General features: G+C 54.4%; 2 protein-coding genes across 3 annotated transcripts; both read left to right on the top strand.

Moving 5' to 3' along the window:
* Positions 1 to 91: 91 nt before the first annotated feature.
* Positions 92 to 9673, top strand: Kcnj14 (potassium inwardly rectifying channel subfamily J member 14). Its single transcript, XM_027920545.2, has 3 exons — positions 92 to 1667; positions 5290 to 6049; positions 7794 to 9673. The coding sequence occupies exons 2-3, from the start codon at positions 5342 to 5344 to the stop codon at positions 8388 to 8390; spliced, it is 1305 nt and encodes a 434-aa protein (XP_027776346.2). The 5' UTR covers positions 92 to 1667; positions 5290 to 5341; the 3' UTR covers positions 8391 to 9673.
* Positions 9674 to 11870: 2197 nt separating this feature from the next.
* Positions 11871 to 20052, top strand: Cyth2 (cytohesin 2). Of its 2 annotated transcripts, none has more exons than XM_027920358.3 (12): positions 11871 to 12111; positions 12939 to 13086; positions 13194 to 13260; positions 14234 to 14352; positions 15165 to 15245; positions 15735 to 15847; positions 16046 to 16194; positions 16618 to 16729; positions 19194 to 19270; positions 19363 to 19434; positions 19526 to 19680; positions 19791 to 20052. In XM_027920358.3, the coding sequence occupies exons 1-12, from the start codon at positions 12093 to 12095 to the stop codon at positions 19876 to 19878; spliced, it is 1200 nt and encodes a 399-aa protein (XP_027776159.1). In that variant the 5' UTR covers positions 11871 to 12092; the 3' UTR covers positions 19879 to 20052. The 2 variants fall into 2 exon arrangements, with proteins under 2 accessions (XP_027776159.1, XP_027776158.1); XM_027920357.2 differs by lacking the exon at positions 11871 to 12111 and adding an exon at positions 12476 to 12669.
* The last annotated feature ends 2073 nt before the right edge of the window (positions 20053 to 22125 follow it).

Here is a 22125-nt window from a genome sequence, read left to right as displayed (position 1 = left end):
ATCTGGTCCTTCCAGCCCCATCCCTGGGAGAAGACTGAAGTGGCTAGAGAGGCCAAAGGTGGCACCCAGTTTTCCTAGGCTGCTGTGCTCGTGTCCCCCCCCTCCCCCCCCCCCCCAGCAGCTGCTGGAGGAGGCTGTAGGATGACACTGCTCCCTGCAGTCCCACCCTCAACCCCTGGGTGCTATTCAGTTCTGCTTCCCCTGAGTTTTATTAATCTGCAACTCACTCTGGATGGGTGAAAGTGTCTTATAAATGCTTTGCCACTTACTATAGCTTCATGGGGGGGTGGGCAGCAAGTAAGCCACCCCTTCTCTGTCTCCTTCACCTCATTATTTCTTTGTGTTCCCTAAACTGCTGTACTGCCTCCCTATCTTTCCATGTCTCCTTGCCCCAACTGCTGCCTCCCTGCCCCCCACCCATTCTTGGCTACCATCTCCTCTCCAGCCTGCCTGGGCTGCAGCCCAGCTGCCCTGCCTGGCCAGCCTCCCTGGCCCCCCCTCCGCAGCTCTGAGCTGGCCTCGCTCCTGCCCCCTCTACCCAGTCCTCTGATCTGCTATGGACTCAGGTTGGGTGCCCAGCTCAGGCCCTGGAGGCTGAGAACAGACCGCAGCCCCTCAGCCCAGGCAGAGGAGCCCCCAGCACAGGGCATGGGGGTGGGCCGCCTTCCCAGGTATGTGCCTCCGTGCAAGGTTGGGCCTGAGAGCCAACACCCCCACCCCTCCCCTGCATCCCATTCCTCCCCACCATCTCAAGGGTGCTCTAGCCCGGGAGACCTCCCCACCCTACAGTCCACCCTTGGTTCCTGCCTTCTCACCACTCCGTCCTGTCAGGCAGCCCCTCCTTGCCCATCTCTTTCTGTTTCTTAAGACATGATCTCCATACTCTTTTCCCCAATTGCTGTTGTCTGCCTGCCTCTTTCTGTCCCTGCTCCCTTTGGGTCTCTGACCCTCTCTCTGTCCCTCTCCGACTCAGCCCCCTCTTTTGAGTTTCTGCACCTTCTCTGGGTCGGTCTGTCTCAGAGCTCCTTCTCAACGCTCCTTCCTGCCCGGCTCTGAGTCTGCTGCTCTGTCTGCCTCAGCCCCACACTCGTTGCTATCAGTCTCTGGGTCAACTTGCTGTCCAGACCCCATTCATTGGGGAAAATGGGGGGAGACTCCTTGGTTTCAGGGGAAGGCTGAAGGTGTGTGTACATTTGTGGGGGACAAGCTAGTACCCAAGGGCGGGGCCTCTTAGCCCCAGATTAAACAGTGACTTTGACACGAAGTTGAAGCACCTTAAGCCCTGTCTCCTTTATATGGAAACATTAAGCTGCTCTCGCGGGTCAGGTGGAGCTTTGGGCTCGGGATTTCTTTCTCCCATCCTGCCTTTGCAGGGGGAGGAGGAGGACGTGGTGTCCTGAGTCTGAGTCGCATTCACCAGCCTGGGAGCTGGGCCATGTTGGCTGCAGACAGAGCCCTGTGCGATGGACATAGTCAGATCTGTGCCACAGGGTGAGGTGGCACCACAGGATTGAAGAACAGACTCTTGGGCAGAAAGACTCAGGACCCAAAGCAGCTTCCCACCCCTGCAGCCTGTGGCCCAGCAGGGCCTTGGTCCTCACTAACTCTGCTCCTTGGCTGTGAAATGAGATAATGAACTTGACCTCCCAGCATCCTGAGCAGTCAAGGTGAGCCATGGAGGCTGTCAGATTCAGTGGGCGGGCTGTAGACATCCCTTGTAAGTGCCCAGGAAGCTGGCTGAGGTGTGTGGCTGGGACTTGGGCACTTCAGAGGCCTGGGTGGGAATCTAGATTTTGGCATTTTGGCCCCTTCCTGGCCGAGGGACCCACAACAAGGACTTTAAAAAAAAAAAAAAAAAAAAGCCCTGGTTGCTTTCCTGTGAATGTGGAAGGGTCATTGGTAGAGCAGGTGCCAGGACCCAGCAGGGAGCAGTGCACGCTGCAGCCCTCTCCCCAGCCTGTCACTGGGAGACACCGGAGGGGGACTAGTGCAGGGAGGATTTTCTGGGTTTGGGATCGTTGCACATGGCATGGCGTGTCCTGGACCCTGCAGATCTGCGTTTTGGGCAACTCCATGAGTCTGCTTCCCCTTTCCAGGAGAGCAGTCTCTAACGCCCAGGATGCTGAGGCGGCGACAGGTTGGGACACATTGTGGGCACTGGAGGCAGCCCAGCCCATCCACTCTGGCTGACCAGGTGGATCCTGGAGGCCAGGAGGAGGGGGACGTGGTGTCCTGATGAGGCCATGCAGAGCTCTGGGAGACAGGGGGATCTTGCTAGCAGACAGACAGTCCTCAGATGGAGTGTCCCAGGCTAAGACACCCATGGGGATCCCCAGAGACTGGCCTTTTTGGCCCATAGCTCAGTACAGGGGTGCTGGATAAATGTTTATGGAAATGTGTAGGAACTGTTTAACCCCTGGTAGCCCTTGTCCCAGCCACACCAGGTACTAGTTAACCTTGCAGTTGCTGAAGGGTGTGAGGTATGCCGGCCTGTGCCCAGCCCGCCTCTCCTGCCCTCTGCCCTGCTGGGCTGTGGGGATTCCCTTCATTTCCTGGAGGAGAGAACTGGGGCTGACGTACAGCTGACTTTTCAAAAGTCCCAGGTCTTTAGACCCCTCTTCCTTTCAGCTGAGGGTCCATTCCACAGATGAAGAACTTGAGAAACTTGAGAAAAGAAGCCAGGGATTTGAGATACATGAGGGGTCAGCAACTGACCCGGAATCAGGTCTTGGATCTTTAGGATGGGGAGGTACTTCCTGACTGATGAAGTCCGAATTTCTCTATTTTACAATGAACTCAACAAACCCAGAGAGATTTGCCCCAGATCAGAGAGTCATAGCTGCACTAGTCTGTTCATGTGGGAACAGCTCCACTGGTGTGTGACTCACATGCCACACCTTGCCCCACACTTGTGCAGTGTGCTTAGTAGATTCACAGGTGCACAGCTGTCACCCCTAAGTAATTTTTAGAATATTTTCATCACTCCCAAAGAAATCCCATGTCCTGTCATGTCCTAATCTCCCATCTCCCCAGAATGAGGCACCTATCAGTCTACTTATTTTTGTTGTTGTAGATGAACACAAACCTTTATTTTATTATATATATATATATATATATATATATATATATATATATATTTTTTTTTTTTTTTTTTTTTTTTTTTTTTTTAATATTTATTTATTAGTTTTCGGCAGACACAACATCTTTGTTTGTATGTGGTGCTGAGGATCGAACCCGGGCCTCACGCATGCCAGGCGAGCGCGCTACCACTTGAGCCACATCCCCAGCCCTTATTATATTTTTTAATGTGGTGCTGAAAATCCAACCCAGTGCCCCACGTGTACCAGGCAAGTTGTTTACCACTGAGCCACAACCCCAGCCCCTCAGTGTGATTTATTAATTTACAGCCTTGTCTGTTCTGGACATCTTAAATACAGCCATCCTTGGCATCCACGGGATTTGTTCCAGGATTCCCTGTGATACCATCATCCTCAGATGCCCAAGTGCCTTGTATAAAACGGTGTACTATCTGCATACAACCTGCACACATCCTCCCAGGTACTTAAAATCATCTCTAGGTTCACTATGTTATATGGTATTGCGTAGAGAAAAATGACAAGGAAGAGAAAGTTTTTGTCTGTACGTATTCAATACAGAGGAAATGTTTTTCCTGATATATTCTATCTAATTTTGATTGAATTCATGGATGCAGAAGCCGTGGTTACAGAGGGCTGACTATAAATGGAATCATACCATACATGGCCTTGGCAGTTGGCTCCTCTCCCTTAGAATGTTCTCAAGGTTCATCCTTATTGTTGCATGTATCTCATTTCTTTTTATTGTCAAGTACTGTTCTTTGGAGGAACATACCACATTTTTAATCCATTCATGAAATGCTTTTGTGAATGGTGCTACTAGGAGCATTTGTGTGCAAGCTTTTGTGTGAACATTTGTTTTCATTTTTCTTGGGTACACAGATACCTAGGAGTGGCATTGTTGGGTCACAACGTAACTCTTTGTTCAGTCACTTAAGGATCTGCCAGACGGGTTTCCACAGGAGCTGCACAACTTGACATTCCCACCAGCAGTGTATGAGGGTGACAGTTTGTTTACATTCTCACCAACACTTGTTATTTTATTTTAGTTTTTTTAATAACTATCTTAGGTTCATTGTGTGGAGAGCTGTTTCTACTTAATTTTTATTTTTTAATGCTGAGGATTAAACCCAGGGTCTCAAGAATGTGAAGCACACATTTTCCCACTGGGTTAATTACATTCCTGGCTTCACTGTGGGGGGGTGGGTTTATGTTTTGTTTTGGTACTGGGGATTGAACCCAGGGGTGCTTAACCTTGAGCCACATCCTAGCTCTTTTTTTTTTTTTTTTTTTTTTTGCGATTTTAGAGACAGGGTCTCACTGAGTTGCTTAGGGTCTCCCTAAGTTGCTGAGGCAGGTTTGGAAGTTATGATCCTCCTGCCTCAGTCTCCTGAGTCAATAAGATTACTTGCTGTGGTAATTTGCGCTTCTCTAATGCCTAAGTAACATTCCCTGTGCTTTTTGGCATTCATATGTTATTGGAGAAATTATATAGATCCTTTGCCCACTTTTAAATTGGATAATTTGTCTCTGCAAATATTGCAACTTAGTGCTGGACATTTTAGAGCAGATACATGATTTGCAACTATTTTCTCCCATTGGTGGTTTGTTTCACTTTCTTGAAGTGTTCTTTAAAGCACAAGTTTCTCATGTATCTATTTTTCCCTTTGTTGCTTGTGCTTTTGGAGACTGTTTTTGAGAAACAGCTGACCTCAGAGCCCCAGCTCATCTCTTCATGCTGAGAATAGAGCTCAGCCTCTGAGGGGTGGAGACTGGAAGCTATTCTGCTACATTCAAATCCCAGCTCACTTTGGTGAGATTATGGGCAAGTTATTTCAGCTTCCTGTACCCAGTTTCCTCGTCTGTAAGATGGGCATAATATCTACTTCAAAAGTTTTCTGTGGGGCTAAGTATATACATTGACATAAAGTGCTTACAACAGTGTCTAAGTCATGTAAATTTTAGTATGATTTCTATAACACACATAAATTCAGTATGGAATAGATGTCTGCTACAATTGTGGTTGTTGCTGTTGTCACCACACAAGTATCTCCTACAGCATCACCGTCATCTTTGTTGCTGAACTTCTCAAACATGGACATTGCGTTCTGCTTTGCCAGGTGAGGCCACGGAGGCCCACGAGCCCACCGATTCCTGGCACCCTGACGTTCTTGCCTGTTTCTTATCTCCGCAGATTCGGAATGCCCGCCCCCCACTAGGCCAAGTGGAGGGGGTCCCCCCGCCCAATGGGCCTGGCCAGGGCCCTGCGCCGCCTCAGCGGCGTCCAGGAGTCGGGGGACAGCCGGGCAGGTGATGAAGAGGAGGCCGGGCCAGGGCTGTGCGGCAACGGGTGGGCGCCGGCACAGTCCCCCGTGGGCCCACGCCGCGGTCGCTTTGTCAAAAAGGACGGGCACTGCAACGTGCGCTTCGTGAACCTGGGCGGCCAGGGCGCGCGCTACCTGAGCGACCTGTTCACCACGTGCGTGGACGTGCGCTGGCGCTGGATGTGCCTGCTCTTCTCCTGCTCCTTCCTGGGCTCCTGGCTGCTCTTCGGCCTGGCCTTCTGGCTCATCGCCTCGCTGCATGGTGACCTGGCCGCCCCTCCACCCCCGGCCCCCTGCTTCTCGCAGGTGGCTAGCTTCCTGGCCGCCTTCCTCTTTGCACTGGAGACGCAGACATCCATCGGCTACGGCGTGCGCAGCGTCACCGAGGAGTGCCCGGCCGCCGTGGCCGCCGTGGTGCTGCAGTGCATCGCCGGCTGCGTGCTCGACGCGTTTGTCGTGGGTGCCGTCATGGCCAAGATGGCCAAGCCCAAGAAGCGCAACGAGACCCTCGTCTTCAGCGAGAACGCGGTGGTGGCGCTTCGGGACCACCGCCTCTGCCTCATGTGGCGCGTGGGCAACCTGCGCCGCAGCCACCTGGTGGAAGCCCATGTGCGGGCCCAGCTGCTGCAGGTGCGCCCTGGAAGATGAGGGCCCTGGGGGTTGCAGAATCCGAGGCCCCAGGAACAGGGATGCCAGGGCCTGCAGGGGCGGGGACTGCGATGCCCAGTGGCGACAGCTTTTCCTAAAGGCCTAGCCTTGACAGAACCTGAGACACAAAGAGCTTCCAGAGAGCCAAGTCAGGGGCATGCGCCTGTAATCCCAGCCACTCCGGAGGCCGAGGCAGGAGGACCGCGGGTTCAAAGCCAGTCTGGGCAACCTTGAGAGACCCTGTTTCCAAAGGGCTGGTAGCTCAGTAGTAGAGCAACCTTGGGTTCAACCCCAGTACCACCAAAAAAGAGCTTAGGACAGGCCAACTGTGGGAAGTCTAGCCCTGTGCATCCAGGCTCAGGACTCCAGTTCCCAGAAGCCTTGGGGCAGGGGAAGTGCCCAGATGGAGTGGTCTGAGGAGAAGTCTGTTTTCTGGGGGTGGTGGGGATTCCATGGTTCAGGTTACAATTCCCAGTAGACAGTAGCATGGGTGGTTTATGACTTAGGGCAAGTCCCCTGGGGTTGTGCAGTGGTATGCAGGTTACCTGCAACTGACAGCTGCGGAGTTGTGGGACATGATTCTCCGGAAGCCCTCTTGAATCTGCAACAAGACAGTTACCACTCACATCAGCCCCTGGGTGGCAGCTTTCTCACAGGGCCTTTGTGTTTCCAGAATTGTGGTCAAGTTGCTCAAACATCCCTGTTCCTCACAAACTATGCCTTTGCCCCACTAGGAATACTTAATATTTTCCCCTATGGTATTAGGGATTGAACCCAGGGGCACCTTACCACTGAGCTACATCCCAAGCCCTTTTTTAAAAAAGTTCAACAATCTCACTAAATTGCTGAGGCCATCTTCAAACTTCCCATCCTCCTGCTGCAACCTTCCCAGTCACTGGGATTACAGCTGTACACCATTGCGCCCAGCCCACATAGAGACACTTAAGAATTCTGGACTGAGGCTGGACTTGGGGTAGAGCAGGGATAGATGTTGAAGGGAACTGTAATTCCCAGAGGCCTCTGGTGCTCTCAGGTAGTTGCAAGAAAAGAGGTTCCCACCTCCCTTCTGGGTGTCCTGCCTGGCAGTTTGAGACACTAGGATTCATGACCAGGAGGAACACTGCCTCTTCAGAAATCTGTAGGACAGTGACATGACGGGGGAGGTGGTGTGAACCCAGTGGCAGATGGGTAAACGACCAGTACTGACCCCGCAACAGTGGTGTTGGACAGTTGGTATTAAGGACAGCCCGGGGGCTACCCGAAGCAACAGTGGCGTACAGAATGTTGGACCCAGATCGTCCTATCCCTCTCCTGTGATAGCGGTTTATCTTTATCTGGTCACATATTGAAGCCATTTTTTTCTATTCTCCTCCTCCTCCAATCCCTGGTTGGATGTCTTCCGTATCTTCTGCTGTCTCTGATTTCGGCTGTCTGGCTAATTTCTGTCCTTCTGCCCCTGTCGCTCTGTCCCTTTCTCCCTTTCTCTTCCTCTGTCCTCCTCCCTCTTTGAGTGTCTGTCCTCTCTTACTCTGGGCCTCTGTCCCCTCTCTGCTTTCTCTGAACCTTCATCCTTCTCTTCCTGGGTCTCTGGACTGCTCTGAGGCTTCGTCCCCCTCCCTCTGGATCCATGTTCGCCCCCTGTTTCTCGCCCCTGTTGGGCTTTGCTCTTTTCTCTCTGTCTCCCTGCTCCTGCCCTATGTCTTTGGCTCCTTGCCTTTTCCTGCAGCCCCGAGTGACCCCGGAGGGTGAGTACATCCCGCTGGACCACCAGGATGTGGATGTGGGCTTTGACGGAGGCACCGATCGCATCTTCCTCGTGTCCCCCATCACCATCGTGCATGAGATCGACTCTGCTAGTCCTCTGTATGAGCTGGGACGGGCCGAGCTGGCCCGGGCCGACTTCGAGCTAGTGGTCATCCTTGAGGGCATGGTTGAGGCCACAGCCATGACCACACAGTGTCGCTCATCTTACCTCCCTGGCGAGCTACTCTGGGGCCATCGTTTTGAGCCAGTCCTCTTCCAGCGTGGCTCCCAGTATGAGGTCGACTATCGCCACTTCCATCGCACTTATGAGGTCCCAGGGACACCTGTCTGCAGCGCCAAGGAGCTGGACGAACGGGCAGAACAGGCTTCCCATAGCCCCAAGTCTAGCTTCCCTGGCTCTCTGGCTGCATTTTGTTATGAAAATGAACTTGCTCTGAGCTGCTGCCAGGAGGAGGAGGAGGAAGAGGAGGCCAAGGAGGGGCCTGGGGAAGAGAGAGAAGATGGAGCTGCCAGCCCCCGAGTTCTTACACCAACCCTGGCACTGACCCTGCCCCCATGATACAAGCTGATGTCCCTTTCCCCACTTGTGCCCCCTTTCCGTGGAGAGGTTGGGCCCTCTTACTGGGATATGGGCACGTATTTCCCAAGACCAACAGGCCTACTGGTTAAATCATTAGTTGGTGAGGTTTTGCCATGTCTAGTGGGCCCACCACAGACATGCTACCGGACCTTAATTCCTCTGCTTCTGTGCTCCCTCTTGGGACCCCTTCATGGGTCTTACCAGAGCTGAAGGATCCAGAAATTCTGAACCCAAAGGGCAAGGACTGGTGGTTCTAGAGTCCTCTACGAGATTGGGCTAGTTGTTGAACAGGGTCAGAAGTCAATGGGAGAGACTGCCTCTGGGAAGTTGGCAGTTCCAAGAGCTGTAGGTCTGGAGTGACCTAAGAGTCAAGAGACTACTGCTTCTTGACTCAGCCAACTGAGAAGCAAGTCATTTTTCTGGATCACCTCAGGAGGGAAGGTTGCGGGATCCTCCAGGTATTCAATGTCCATTGACCAAAGGAAAAGAAGGCAACTTCATGTCAAGAAAAGACCCTATGATTCGAGAAAGCCTGGGAGTTAAGGTGTTCTATGAGTCTCTGTTGACCATAGAGGCAAACACTGGTGATTCTAGAACAAGTTGACCTAGAGAGTTGAACTACTCCAGATACAGAGTGATGTGTCTAGAATGCATGAAACAATGATGAGTCTGTGGCTTTAGAAGGACCAAAGTGACCGACTGGGAGTTCTTGGTGTTATAAAACTCCAGACCGCTGGTTTTAGAGCATTCAGCTGAGGGATAAGCACTGCTTGTAAATGTTGTTTCTGTTTGAAGTGCCCTTCTAGAATGTCCAAAGGAGTTGGGATTCTGTGGCTCTCAGTTGATCACGGAGTCAAGGAAGGAGTGGTGGTTCTAGATGTTTGCCATTTGCTGGTCCAAGATTGCCTAATATAGTTGAGAACCTCGATGATCCTAGTTAACTTCTTGTGGTTCTGTAGTGCCAAAAAGGAATCACAGTTCCGGGGATCCAGAGTATCCTTCCTCAAAGCCTGGAGGTTCTAATTACCTCCAGACAGGCTGCTGGTACTTCTAGGAAGTGGACTCAGGACTTGCTAAGTAGCATTTCTGGTATCTCCCAGCAGGTGAGGGTTTGGGTGAGACCTGGATGTCGCAGGCCTAATTAGTGGTCAAGGGAAGGGGAAAGTCCAAGGCTCTGGGATACTACACCTAATGATGTGTCTCTGTTTCTTAAAGATGTTATACATATGTGTATTATATATGTACATATATATATATATATATATATATATAAATAATATAAACACAGATATCAATCTAGTTTCCCCCTGGTTTCTATGACAAGGTTAGAAATTTAGGCCAAGCTAATTAGAATGGAATCCTTTTCAAGGATCCAGGAAGTTTCCCTGTAAATCCCAATTTACTGTGTGATTTTGGGCAAATCATATCCCTCTTTGCCTCAGTTTCCTCATCTGTGAAAATGGGGCATTGGAACCTGAAGTCCTCCAAGAGCCTTTCCAGCAGGATGACTCTTTCCTTCATGGAACAGGGGAGTAGGTTCTGGAGATTTTCTGACTCCTTCTGGTGCTGGAACACATGCCCTTCCAGGGCGGCTGGGATAGGAGATGATCTTAAAGGCTGGCTCTGAACTTCAGTGTCTGAATCACAGAGCCAGCAAGTAGCTGTGGCTAAGGGCCAGAGGCCCCACTTCCCTCATCCCACTCAGAGGACTGGGGAAGGAGAACGCCAGGGATCTTCCCACTGTGGGCAAAGTGGGTGTTTTAGGGGAGACCTGTCCCCAGATTAAAGACCTGGGAGCCCTGGTGGGTGTGTCTTGAGTGTTTCAGGGGCATGGGCCCTTGGGGCTGGCCTCTGTCCATGCTGCTATTCACCTAAGTGCCCAACGGGGTGGGAGCCAGCCGCAGATGGAGGCAGTGCCAAGAGAAGGCTATGTTCCCAATCCTGTTCCAGACAGGTCAGGCACTGTCACTGGCCCTCAGCCTGCCCAAATGCTGCAGCGACTCAGGTCTCCACTTCTGGCTTCCCCAACTCTCTTTATCCTTCAGAATCCCTAGGTAATGACCGGATGGGATTAATTAGCTGGCTGCTCTCCCAGCACAGAGTGCCTGGGACAGGGACTGGGGACAATGGAAATCCAGTGGGGAACAATAGAAAATAGGTGGGGAGGAAGGTTAAGTTAGGGGTAAAGGAGTAGGAGGGTGGTTCGGTTTGGAAGGAGAGACTGGTTTGGAAGGAGAGACTGGGAGCGGGGCTGGCGTGCAGCCTGAGACTCTACTGGGGAGGGCAGGACCAGAGCCACTCATAAAGGTCAGTGAAGAGATTAGGAGGCTCCGTGTCTAATCCGACAGTTTAACCAGGTCCTGGCCCTGAATCCCCACCTGTGCAGCCCAGGGACCACAAACGAGGAAGAGGCCTAGGCGCTACTTCAGTCCCTTTTACAAAAGTGCTCATGTTCCCCATCCCAACTGGGACCCTGCATCCGCTTTCCCTGCATGGAACCCAAAGAGGCTGGGAAGAACCCAAAGGGCCTCAGATGTGGGCGGATTCTGGAAGGAGGGAGGAGTTTGCGAAGAAGAGCGTGAGGACAGGCGGGGGAGGGGTGAAGGATAGGCCAGAAATAAGGAAAGCTGAAGAGGTACCAAGGGAAGGGAAGAGATCAGAGAGGTGGGAGGATGCTAAGGGAAGGGGTCTTGTCAGGGAGGACGCTCGAGGAAGACAGGAGTCTTAGGAGGGAGATGCTAAGGGGAGGAGTTTACGGGAGAGGGAGGAAGGCGCCGGGAAGGCGGAGCCCGTGCTTTCACTATATTTGGCCTTCCACTACTGTGCCACTCTGTGATAATTACCAAATAGGAAAGCAGCATTTGGAAAAAACAATAAGTCATTTCACCATCCCTTGACTCTGAAGAGGCTGAGGTGGATGGGGAGGTCATAGGAGGTGGTAAGGAAAGGGGTTTTAGACTGTAGAAAAGATTGAGAAGAAAGGGAAGTACCCGCAGAACCAGGCAAAAAGAAAGGCTGACCAAAGTGGCTAGCGGTTGCATGGCAACAGCTGCAGTCAAAAGCAAGCGTGGCCTGTGAGGAGGTGTGGCTCACGGGAACAACCCACCGTTGAGGCTCCGCCCCAGTCAACGAGACTAACAAAGTACTGCCCCCTAACAACATATTGCGGGAGGCGGGGCCTAATTGACCAGTCTCCTAGTGCGGAGTCCTAGCGCAGACGCAGTCCTCTCTGCACCACAGAGCCCTACCTCCTTGCAACTCCTTTCTGAGGCTTCTCATTGGAGGACAAGCCTGCCAAGAGCTTTCTTTTGTTTCGGAGGCGGGACCTGGCGCCCTGCCCTCATTCCGATTGGCCTCACAGGCCGTCTACCTCCACCCGGACATTGCTACATCTGCTTCTTGTGCGTCTATTGGTCCTGGAGAACGATCCGTTAGCGTCGGGGACGGAGCAGACGAGGGGACCCGCCGTGGATTGGACGGTGTCAAAACGAGGGGCGGTCCCTACTGGCCGGGCGGTTGGGCAGTGAAGGGAGAGTCTTTTCAGCGCTGAGGACTGGCGCTGAGGAGGCGGCGGTGGCTCCCGGGGCGTTTGAGCGGGCTCACCCGAGCCCGCGGGCCAACGCGGATCCAGGCCCGACCGGCGGGACTGCCCCGGACTCCCCGCGGGCCTTCCTAGCCGCCATGGAGGACGGCGTCTATGGTAGGTCGAGGAGGGGCGGGGCCGGCTGCGAGCGGATCGAGCGTTTCCTCCTGAACGTTCCGCAGCGAAAGTCCCCTCCCGACGCGCGACGCGTGAAGCCCTTCTGCCCCATCGTCGCCTAGCTTTTGTGCGGCGCGGGACGGGCTTCCGGCGGGGCCCGCGAGCGGGGCGTTCCAGGCCATTGTTTGGGCTGAGCCTGTTTCCGGTGTCGGCGGGAGGGGGCGGCGGGATGGAGCGGCGGAGGCGAGGCCGGGGTGGAACCATTCCCGCTGGAGCGGCCTGGAGTACCCACTGCCTGCCTGGGGCGGGGAGAGGGGCTGGTGGGGTGGGGGGTGGAGAAAAATCTTGCGGGCGACAGAGATCCCGCTAAGGCTGGGGCGAAGGCCTCCGATGCCCCATTCCGGTTTCCCAACTCTTACAAGCTGACAGCGGCTTCCCTTGCCATAGTTACTTTACATGGACTCTGGAGTCCCGACGTCTAGGCCTGTCTCCACTCCAGAGCCCCAGCCAGCCCACCAGTAATGGAGTCAGAAAACCAAGGCTTCAGACCCTTTCCAAGTAATGGATCCATGAGTTCTGACTTGCATCCTTTTTCTTCCCCCAGTCGGAAGCACTCAGGCTCCCCCTTCTCCCTCAGACTCAGGAGCCTGGGTTCATTCTCCCCTAGACTCCTGGCCCAGCCCTTCCAATGCTGGACAGAGGAATCCAGACCCCCAGCCCCTTCTTCCATCAGACATGGGAAGGAATCCAGGTCCCCAGCCCTAGATTGCAGGAATCTAGGCTTCTAGACCCAGAACTTATTTGCAAACTCTGATCCTGGCCCACAGAGCCCCCGGACCTGACTCCGGAGGAGCGGATGGAGCTGGAAAACATCAGGAGGCGAAAACAGGAGCTATTGGTAGAAATTCAGCGCCTGCGGGAGGAGCTCAGTGAAGCTATGAGTGAGGTGGAGGGTCTGGAGGCCAACGAGGGCAGGTGAGGGCTGGGGCAGGGGACTTGGGAGCATGGGTCTTGGCCAGGGCGAGACGACCCAGGCATTGACCCATGGCTCCCCACCCCCACCCCGCTCTCTGCCCCTGCAGTAAGACCTTGCAGCGGAACCGGAAGATGGCAATGGGCAGGAAGAAATTCAACATGGACCCCAAGAAGGTGCTTGGGGTCACAGGGTTAGGAACAGCCAGTAGACATCCAGGCTTTGGGTTCTGGCACCTCCAGGTTCCAGGAATGTTATGAAGGGTACAGGTCTTCTCTAGGTAGACAGACTTGGATCCTGATCCCTGGATTCAGATACAGTCTGCCCGTGTGTTCTGAGACTACCAACCAAGTCTTCCAGCCTCCTGATTCTGGAGTATGTTGTGTCCCTTGCCTGGAAGGTCTTCTTCCCCTTTCTACTTGTATTTTTTAATGTACTTATGATCTTAAGAGGGGCTTAAGTCTGATAGGGATTATAAACAAAGAGACATGCCCAAAGGAGAGAGCCAGTGCATGGCAGAGGGAGATACCAGGCTGCTGTGCACCCATAAGAAGGATCCTGGTGGTGTCAGGAGGGCTTCCCTGAGGACGGGATATTCAGTCAGGTGTGAAAGTTGAGTAGGTGTTCACCAGGTGGAGCAAAGACATATGTTCAATTGTCCACACACATTTGCTGAGGCCTCCAGACGGCCTGACCCTGTACTAGGCAATACTGGAGATCCAGAGTAGAGTCAGACCCTGTCCTACCTGCAGGACAGATACCTAGACATAGGTGCCACAATCCAAAGTGAAATGTGGTTGTAGTGGAGAGGTCTTCATGGCTCAGAGAGAGCCAAAGAGACTCTGATCCAGCCTGGGACTTTGAGTTCACAGTCTGAATGGACTGCTATCTGTTAACAGTTTCTTACTTTATTCTTGCTGAAAGCAGGTAGAGTTTGTTCAGTCATCCAGCAAATATTTATTAAGCACCTATTCCTTGCTAGACCCTGTTCTTGGTGCTGGAATTAACTAGGCAGGGAAAGGGGGAACAGGTCAGGAGGTGGGAGAGGTACACCAGGTCCTACCCTGTTGAGTGTGGGGCACTGAGGTTCATGGGGAGGTACAGGAGCTTTCTAGCTCTCCACACTGAGACCTGACCCCCACCTACCAGGGTATCCAGTTCTTGGTAGAGAACGAACTCTTGCAGAACACACCAGAAGAGATTGCCCGCTTCCTATACAAGGGCGAGGGACTGAACAAGACCGCTATTGGGGACTACCTGGGAGAAAGGTGAGACACCTGCTTGGTACCTGCTGGGACTCATCTCTGTGACCCACCTGCCTGGCTGCTGCTGTCACCCTGGCAGCTCAGTGATGGAACTGCTCTGCAGCCTCTACGAGGGTGGCCCTTGGTACACCCGCCTTTCACCTGGGCTGACAGGATGAACTGGCTTGGATCTGGGGGAGCTGAGAGCATGTGGGGGTGTGGGGACTTTATGGATATGGGGGGGGCATCCATTTATGTCTGGGGGCAGTGGTGAACCTGAGTGCTGTACAATGGGAGGTCATTTGTGGGCGTATATGGGGACCACTGGCAGCTCTCTGGGGATCTAGGGCCCTTGTGGACATCTAAGAGTTGTGAGGGCTGTCTGGAGGCCTGGGGGGCATGGTCTGAGTCATTAGGTATTGAGGACCCTCTGTCGATGTCTAGGATCATAGGGTTTTATGGACACCTGGGTGTGTGGGAATTGTCTGTGAATGTCTGGGGGAGTGGGGACTGTGTCTAGACACAGGGGAGTATGGGGAAGATCTGAGAGAGGTGACAGTAGGTGTACTGCCTGTTTAGTGCATTTCTCTCACCTGTTGAAATATCTAACCATCCTGGGTCCCTAAGGCATATATTCCTCCAGGAGTGTGTTCTGAGCTTCCCCACACTGGGTCCAGGCCTGGAATGGGGCCAGGAAGAAAGCTGCACCCGCCTCAGAGGGGCAGCTGCTGTGCACAAGATGTGGTGTGGCTGCCTCTGCACCTTGCCCCCGTCCTCGTCTACTCTGACTTCCTCTGTCTCCTTTCCTGTGTGCGACTGTGTCTCTCTCCACCCAGGGAGGAGCTGAACCTGGCAGTGCTGCATGCTTTTGTGGATCTGCATGAGTTCACCGACCTCAATCTGGTGCAGGCCCTCAGGTGAGGGGATGGTGTTGGAAGGGCAGGAATGTACCTATCAGGACTTTCTTAGTTGGGAGCTACAAACCCTACTCAGAACAAACAAGCAAAACCAAGGAATTGGTTGTGTCCTGTAACACAGAAGTCCAAGTATAGGGCCTTCATCAGGATCCTTCAGCTGGATCCAGGTACCCAAGTGGAGTATGAGAGTCAGCTCACTCTCTTGGTTTTGTTTGCCAAAATTCGTGTTAGAATTACATTTTGTAGAGCCCAAATTAAATTTTGCCAGGCCTGTTTAGCAACTTTTGCAGAAAAAAAGGCTACTGCTGTATAGATCCACCAGGAGTCCCAAGGCCAGTGATTTGTCAGATTGGGTCATGTGTCCATACTTGAACCAACCACTGAGACCAGAAGGTTTGGATTTCGTTTTGGCCAGTTCCTAACAGAGACGCAGTATGAGGAGGGTGTTCTCTCAGCCCTGACATCCATCCTGGCTCCTCCCTAAACCAGGCAATTTCTGTGGAGCTTTCGCCTCCCTGGAGAGGCCCAGAAAATTGACCGGATGATGGAGGCCTTTGCTCAGCGATACTGCCTGTGCAACCCGGGGGTTTTCCAGTCCACAGGTGGGGCCCATTCTCCTTGGAGTTGGCTGGATCTGTGGATTTGAGGGACAAGGGCTGGGTTCTGTGCCTCTGGGCCTGGGGGAGGAGGGCTGGGTTCTGTGCCTCTGGGCCTGGGGGAGGAGGGTTGGAAGCTGGCCCCTGAATCCCTTGCAGGGGGCCTGGGTCCGCAAAATGTGGTCACCCCTGTTCCGTCTGCAGACACGTGCTATGTGCTGTCCTTTGCCGTGATCATGCTGAACACCAGCCTTCACAACCCCAACGTCAGGGATAAGCCGGGCCTGGAGCGTTTTGTGGCCATGAATCGGGGCATCAATGAGGGCGGGGACCTGCCAGAGGAGCTGTTGAGGGTCAGGCCCGCTGTTCCCTGCCCATAGCCCTCTTCCTGCCACAGATGGCCCCTTGCTCAGGCCCGTCCTGCTGCCCTGCTCCCCTCCCACAGGTCCTGTGATCCTCCCTGGCTTGTTTCCATGCTCTCTTTCTCCTGTCTCTCAGGGGCCAGCCCTCGGTTCGGTGCCGGTTTCTCTTCTCTGGCTCCACCAGGGTCTCAGCCATCTCATTCTCCATTTGTCGGTTTTTCTGAGAACTTACAAGCTCTTCTGACTGTTCTCACAGTTCTTTTCTTTCCTCCCTGAACTCCCCTCTGCTTTACTGTCCTCCCCAGCCTGTTCCTCTTCTTCCCAGGGTGGGTCATCTCCCATGGTCTCACTGCCCTGAGTAGCCCCAGCAGGGCCCCGGTGCCCAGAATGGCTCACCCAGTCTTCACCCCACAGAACCTCTACGACAGCATCCGGAATGAGCCCTTCAAGATTCCCGAGGATGATGGGAATGATCTGACCCACACCTTCTTCAACCCGGACCGGGAGGGCTGGCTCCTGAAGCTGGGTACGTCCCCTCCCGACCCTGCTGGCTGCCTCTGCAGGGGGAAGTTGATGGGCACAAGCCCAGGACTCAGCTTCCACACATGCCCAGTGTGTGACCTGAGGCAAGTGATTCGACCCTTCTGAACCTCAGTTTCCACACCTGAAAAATGGGGCTGCAAACAGGATGATTCCTGTGCGTGGGGCCCTCGGCCAGGTCTGCTGTGTAGAAAACACTCTGGGCCCTCTTTTTCCCCACCGGTGTCTGTGGATCCCTTCTCTGAGCCAGGACTGGTCTCAGCACTGAGAATGCTGTGAGCACGAGCAGCTCAGCCCACATCTGGTACAAAAGTGGTCCCTCGGGACACGACTGCCCCTGGGAACCTGTTCCCTTGCTCACAGTCTGATGGCCTCATCATCAGTGGGGCACTGGCTGTTCCCAGTGTCCTGCTGTCCCCAGAACAGCACTCATAGGCAGAAGAGGGCTAACACAGTGAGGATGCTGTCCCGAGTCCCCGCAGGTGACTTCCTGTCTGGTTCGATTGAAGCCAGGCCAGAGGGAACAACCTGGACTGGCTTATATGAATCCTAAGTCCTCAGCTGGGAGGGATGGGGTTCAGTCCTCCTTGAAATGCTAGATACAAAAAAAGAAAGAAAGAAATGTAGATAATAGCAAAATCGGGGCTAGAGACGGCCATTGTGAGGACTGGAGTCATTGCTTCCTTTATTTATTTATTTATTATCTGTCTATTTATTTATTTATTTATTTATTTGTACCGGGATTGAACTCAGGGGCTTGCTTAACCACTGAGCCATGTCCCCAGCCCTTTTTATATTTTATATAAGTAGCTTCATGCCTCACTAAATTGCTGAGCCTGGCTGTGAATTCTCTATCCTCCTGCCTCAGCCTCCAGAGCCACAGGGGTTACAGGCCTGTACCACTGCCCCTGGCTGGAGCCATCTTAAACTTGGCTGAGGGTGAGATTCACCTTAGCACTTTGGAAACCCTGAAGTGGGGATTTGGGGTGCAGGAGGGCCTGTCAGTCATTTCTAAAGCTCCCCAGGTGCCTACAAACAAAGCCAAGGTCGAGAGCCACAGCTTGGAGCTGTGCCTGGGACCCAGCAGCTGGCACTTGAACTGGATGTGGAGAGGCTGTGAATGGCCGCCCCAGGGGAAGGAGGAGGATCACAGTGGGCCCCGCCTCCTGGGGGGCTGGGATGGTGGCTGTGGCTTCCCTGCGCATCCCCCCATGTGGAACTGTGCTCTCCACCAGGGCATCACCTCTCAGCAGGACAAACACTAAAGATGTAAACCGCTCTTTGCAGCCAGTGTTGGTCGCTGCTGCCTGTAGGGGAGGCAGGCCACTGGGCTGGGGCCTGGTTTCCTCCAGAGTGAGTGCGGCCCCTGCCTGCGCTGCCAGAGAGAGGCTGGACTGCAGCTCCTCCAGGAGTTGGCCCCTCCCAGCTGCTCCCAGCAGCAGGCATTCCATTTTCCAGTTGAGGAAACTGAGGCTCAGCCATGGCCCACAGCTGCTGGGCGTTAGTCCAGAGCACACCTGTTCCCTTGGGGCAGTTCGCAAAGGCTTTGCCCTGTATCCTGCTGCAGTTCGGTGCTTGGTCATTACTTTCTATGATGCCCTTGCCCCTGTCAGTAGTTCTTCCTTCTGGCTCAGAAGTAGGCCGTTTTGCTACAGGATGGTGTGGGCCCATCAGAATCTCCAGGTGGGAGTCCAGAGAGCAAGAGAGTGCCTTAAGGTCACACAGCACGTTTGTGCTGGAGCTGAGGGCTAAGCTGAGACCCCAGGTCCCCATCAGGCCAAGCAGGGAAGTGGTATTCTTCCTGGTGGGGGTGGTCACCATGGCAGTGGAGGTAAATTGGCCAAAGACAGGTCCTGGGTGGGCTGGAGCTGAGCAGGGAGGTGAGGGGGTACTCAGTGGCTGCCATGCTGGGCCCAGAGCCCTCAGCCTCCCTGGGAGGGAGAAGTCTGGCCGTTCCTCTCCCATGTGGATGTAACTGGTTGTCTTCCTCTCTCTCCCTCCCCGTCTCCCTCTGCGTGTTCCTCTCCCTGTGTCTGTCTCTCTGCCCCACCCCTACGCATCCCTTCCCTTCCCGCTATTTCTGTCGCGGCTCTTGGGGGCATCCCACCCTTCCGCCTTCCCTCCTCCTGCACCTGGTCCTGCCTGCTTTCTCGCTGTCTGCCCCAGGAGGTAGGTACATGGCCCGTCCTTGTCCCCCACACTAGACGAGGGGTGGGGGTGGCCTGGCCTCAGCTCCCAGTGCCTTCCCTGAGGCTGCTGGGCCTGAGCTGGCGCCGGGTCTAGAAAGGGCCTGAGCGGGGTGTGGACCTGTCCCTGCTTGTCTGTTTCTTCCCGCCTGCTCTGTCCTAGGCCCCCGAGAGCCCCGCCTCTCCTGCTCTGCCTCTCCCTCCCCCTCCCAGAGGCCCTGTCCCCCGTTGAGCCCAGGCCCCCTCCCGCCCCTTCCCTTTCAGGGGGCCGGGTGAAGACCTGGAAGCGGCGCTGGTTCATCCTCACGGACAACTGTCTCTACTACTTTGAGTACACGACGGTGAGGGCCCGGCTGGGCTCTGGGGAGTGGGAGCAGGAGCGGGCTGCAGGGAAGGTTTGCAGGTCTGAGTTTTGCCCGACTTGCTCCTTCAGGACAAGGAGCCCCGAGGAATCATCCCCCTGGAGAACCTGAGCATCCGTGAGGTGGATGACCCCCGGAAACCGGTGAGACCCTCTCTGCCCGGTCCTGCTCACACAAGGGCCTGTTGAGGCCCCAGGGCTGGCTCTTACCTGCTGTCCTTGTGCATTTCCTCAGAATTGCTTTGAGCTTTACATCCCCAACAACAAGGGGCAGCTCATCAAAGCCTGCAAAACGGAGGCAGATGGTCGAGTGGTTGAAGGGAACCACATGGTGTACCGGATCTCGGCCCCCACACAGGAGGAGAAGGATGAGTGGATCAAGTCCATCCAGTGAGCCTGGGCTGACTCCTGAGGAAGGGGACTGGAGGCCGGACCCCTGGGTCTGAGGGAGGAGGCTGGGGCCTGGACTTGGCTCTCATCTGGGACCCTCCCCTCTGCAGAGCCGCAGTGAGTGTAGACCCCTTCTATGAGATGCTGGCAGCAAGGAAGAAGCGGATTTCCGTCAAGAAGAAGCAGGAGCAGCCCTGACCCCCTGCCCCCAAATCCATTATTTATTTCAGAGCTGCCCCGCCCGGGTGGCCGGACCCCTGGGCCCTGGGGCTGTGGATCCTGGTTTCCTGTCTGGAAAATTGACCACCTTTAGCTCCTCTCTCATTATTTGTAATTAACATGCTGTTGGTAATCTTATTAATTATTTAACCACTCGTGCCTGCAGACCCCCTCATTTCTTGGTGTTGGCAGAGCTAGGTGCTCCATCCCGTCCACCTTGACAAGGTCCAGGAACCAAGCCAGTCAAGCGCCTAGGAAGGAGCTACCCTGGAGGGGGTCACTTCTGGTTTCACCCCAATTTTCATAGGTGGGGCAAAGGGAGGTTTCCCTGGCAGCAGTTCTTGCTGTTAGACTGAGTTGACCTCCACTCCCCATGGGGTCTACAAGGTGGGTGGGGGCAGAAATCCAGGGGTTCATGGCATCTATAGGACCTGTGGTTGAGGGGCACAAAATACCTATGGGGGCTGGGAACCATGTGGAGTGCCCAGGGACACTAAGAGACCTCTCGGGATGACTGCAAGGAGGCCTGGGCCTGGGTCAGCAGTCGTCGCTGAAGCGTGCGAGGCCCGCGTTGTTGCTGGGCTGTGCACTGAGCCAGGCTTTGCCAACGACATTTAGCCTCCTTTGGAGGACGCGTAATGTCAAAGGGCTGACAACATGCATTTCAAGGACGCGTAATGTCAAAGGGCTGACAACATGCATTTCAAACGTCTGTGCTGGGAATGTGACGCTCTGAAGGTGAAGGTCTTGTTTGGGATGCCTGGAGCCAGGATTTGGATCGCCCCCTTCTTGCCCTATAGTTGGGCCAGTTAGAAATAGAATGGTTTGATCCCAGAGGATGGTGTTTAAAAGTCAGGGGCCCAGGAGGTGAGACCTCAAAGAACAAGTGTACCTCCAACGATGGAAAGGGTCCCAAGACTGGTGGGCTGGCGGGAGACTCCATTGTCACGTCCACGCCCGCCCGGGAAGCTGAGTGTTCCTTAGTGGAGGAAACTACCACTCCCCGCAGGCCCTCCATCGTGTTTTCCCCTGGGAAGCGAGGCTGCCGCCGCGGGGCCTGCTGGGAGTTGTAGTTCCTAATGTACGCTGAGCTGGAGACACCGGTCCCCCAATGGTGGAGTGCTTGGATGGGGAATGTACCGAATCTCTGGTCGGTCCCGGCCCCGCCCTTGGCTACTGGCACCCGCCAGCGCCAAGGGCTCCGGAGCGATGTAACTACAAGGCTACCCAAGAAGGCGGCCCCCTCCCAGTGAACTACGCGCTGCCCGCCCCTGGCGGAGATCCAGGCTGCGTCTCACACCGCGCTGCCTGCTGTGGGGTTACCTGTCTGGTCTCCAGCTCTCGTGGAGGTGGGGAAAGCCCTGACCGTTTTACAATCCCAACCTAGGAGCTGATGCTCAATGGAATCCCCAAGTTCTTCCAAAGGTTCCAGGGAAATGGGGTTATCGACCCAAGCATGTCCTGAGAAATGAGGTCCCTGAGTAAACAGAGGGTCCCATCACTGTCATCCATGGTGCCCCCTGTTGTAGCATGAACCCATGGGTACCGTGTGCTACTGTGTGGAGAATCGGTGGCCCTAGAGATAGGAGAACATGCGCAGAGGCCCGCAGGGGACTGGCTTGCTGGGGTGATTGATGGCAGGAAGGTGTGTCTGGAAGTTGGCGACTGCAGAGGTGTGGGAGGAAGGCAGGGGGAAGGTGTGGGCTGGCCATGTGGGCCCTTTTCAGCCAAGACGGGGACTTTGGATGCCTTCTTAACAGGATGGGAAGCCACCCAAGGACATGGGCAGGAGTGTGATTGAGGTTGTGGAGGGCCCCCTGGCTGCTGCACGGAGAATAATCTGGAGTTCAACAGGGAGGTGAGAGAAAAGCAGTGAGGTTCCCAAGTGCCAGCCAGTGTGTGGCTGTGGAGGTGGAAAAGTGGACCCGGGACAGAGGTTTTGGAAGACAAGCCACCAGCACCGTTTGAAGGCTGGTCATCAGTGAATGGCAATACCATTGGCTGTGAGGGTCCAAAGGGAATTTTTTTTTTTTTTTCCCGGAGGTGGGGGTGGTCAGTACATCAGATTTGACTGACTTAAGCTGGAGATGCCTGAGCACCATTCAAGCCAGGCCAAAAATCGTCCTTCAGTTTTGTCCAGATCCATCTTTTCCCAAGGACTAAGGACTCTGGGTCCCAGTTCCTTCCTCATTCAGGACTCCAAACTGCTAACCCCCCTTTTTATAG

This window comes from Marmota flaviventris, chromosome 18 (genome assembly GCF_047511675.1).
Source record: "Marmota flaviventris isolate mMarFla1 chromosome 18, mMarFla1.hap1, whole genome shotgun sequence".
Lineage (NCBI taxonomy): Eukaryota > Metazoa > Chordata > Mammalia > Rodentia > Sciuridae > Marmota > Marmota flaviventris.
This window is presented reverse-complemented; position numbering and strand designations above follow the sequence as displayed.

Coding starts and splice junctions, on each gene's coding strand:
- Kcnj14 (XM_027920545.2), top strand. CDS start 5,342: ATGGGCCTGGCCAGGGCCCTGCGCCGCCTCAGCGGCGTCCAGGAGTCG. Junction 6,050..7,793: donor TGCGGGCCCAGCTGCTGCAG/GTGCGCCCTGGA, acceptor CTTTTCCTGCAG/CCCCGAGTGACCCCGGAGGG.
- Cyth2 (XM_027920357.2), top strand. CDS start 12,633: ATGGAGTCAGAAAACCAAGGCTTCAGACCCTTTCCAA. Junction 12,670..12,938: donor AGGCTTCAGACCCTTTCCAA/GTAATGGATCCA, acceptor CCTGGCCCACAG/AGCCCCCGGACCTGACTCCG. Junction 16,195..16,617: donor TGCCAGAGGAGCTGTTGAGG/GTCAGGCCCGCT, acceptor TTCACCCCACAG/AACCTCTACGACAGCATCCG.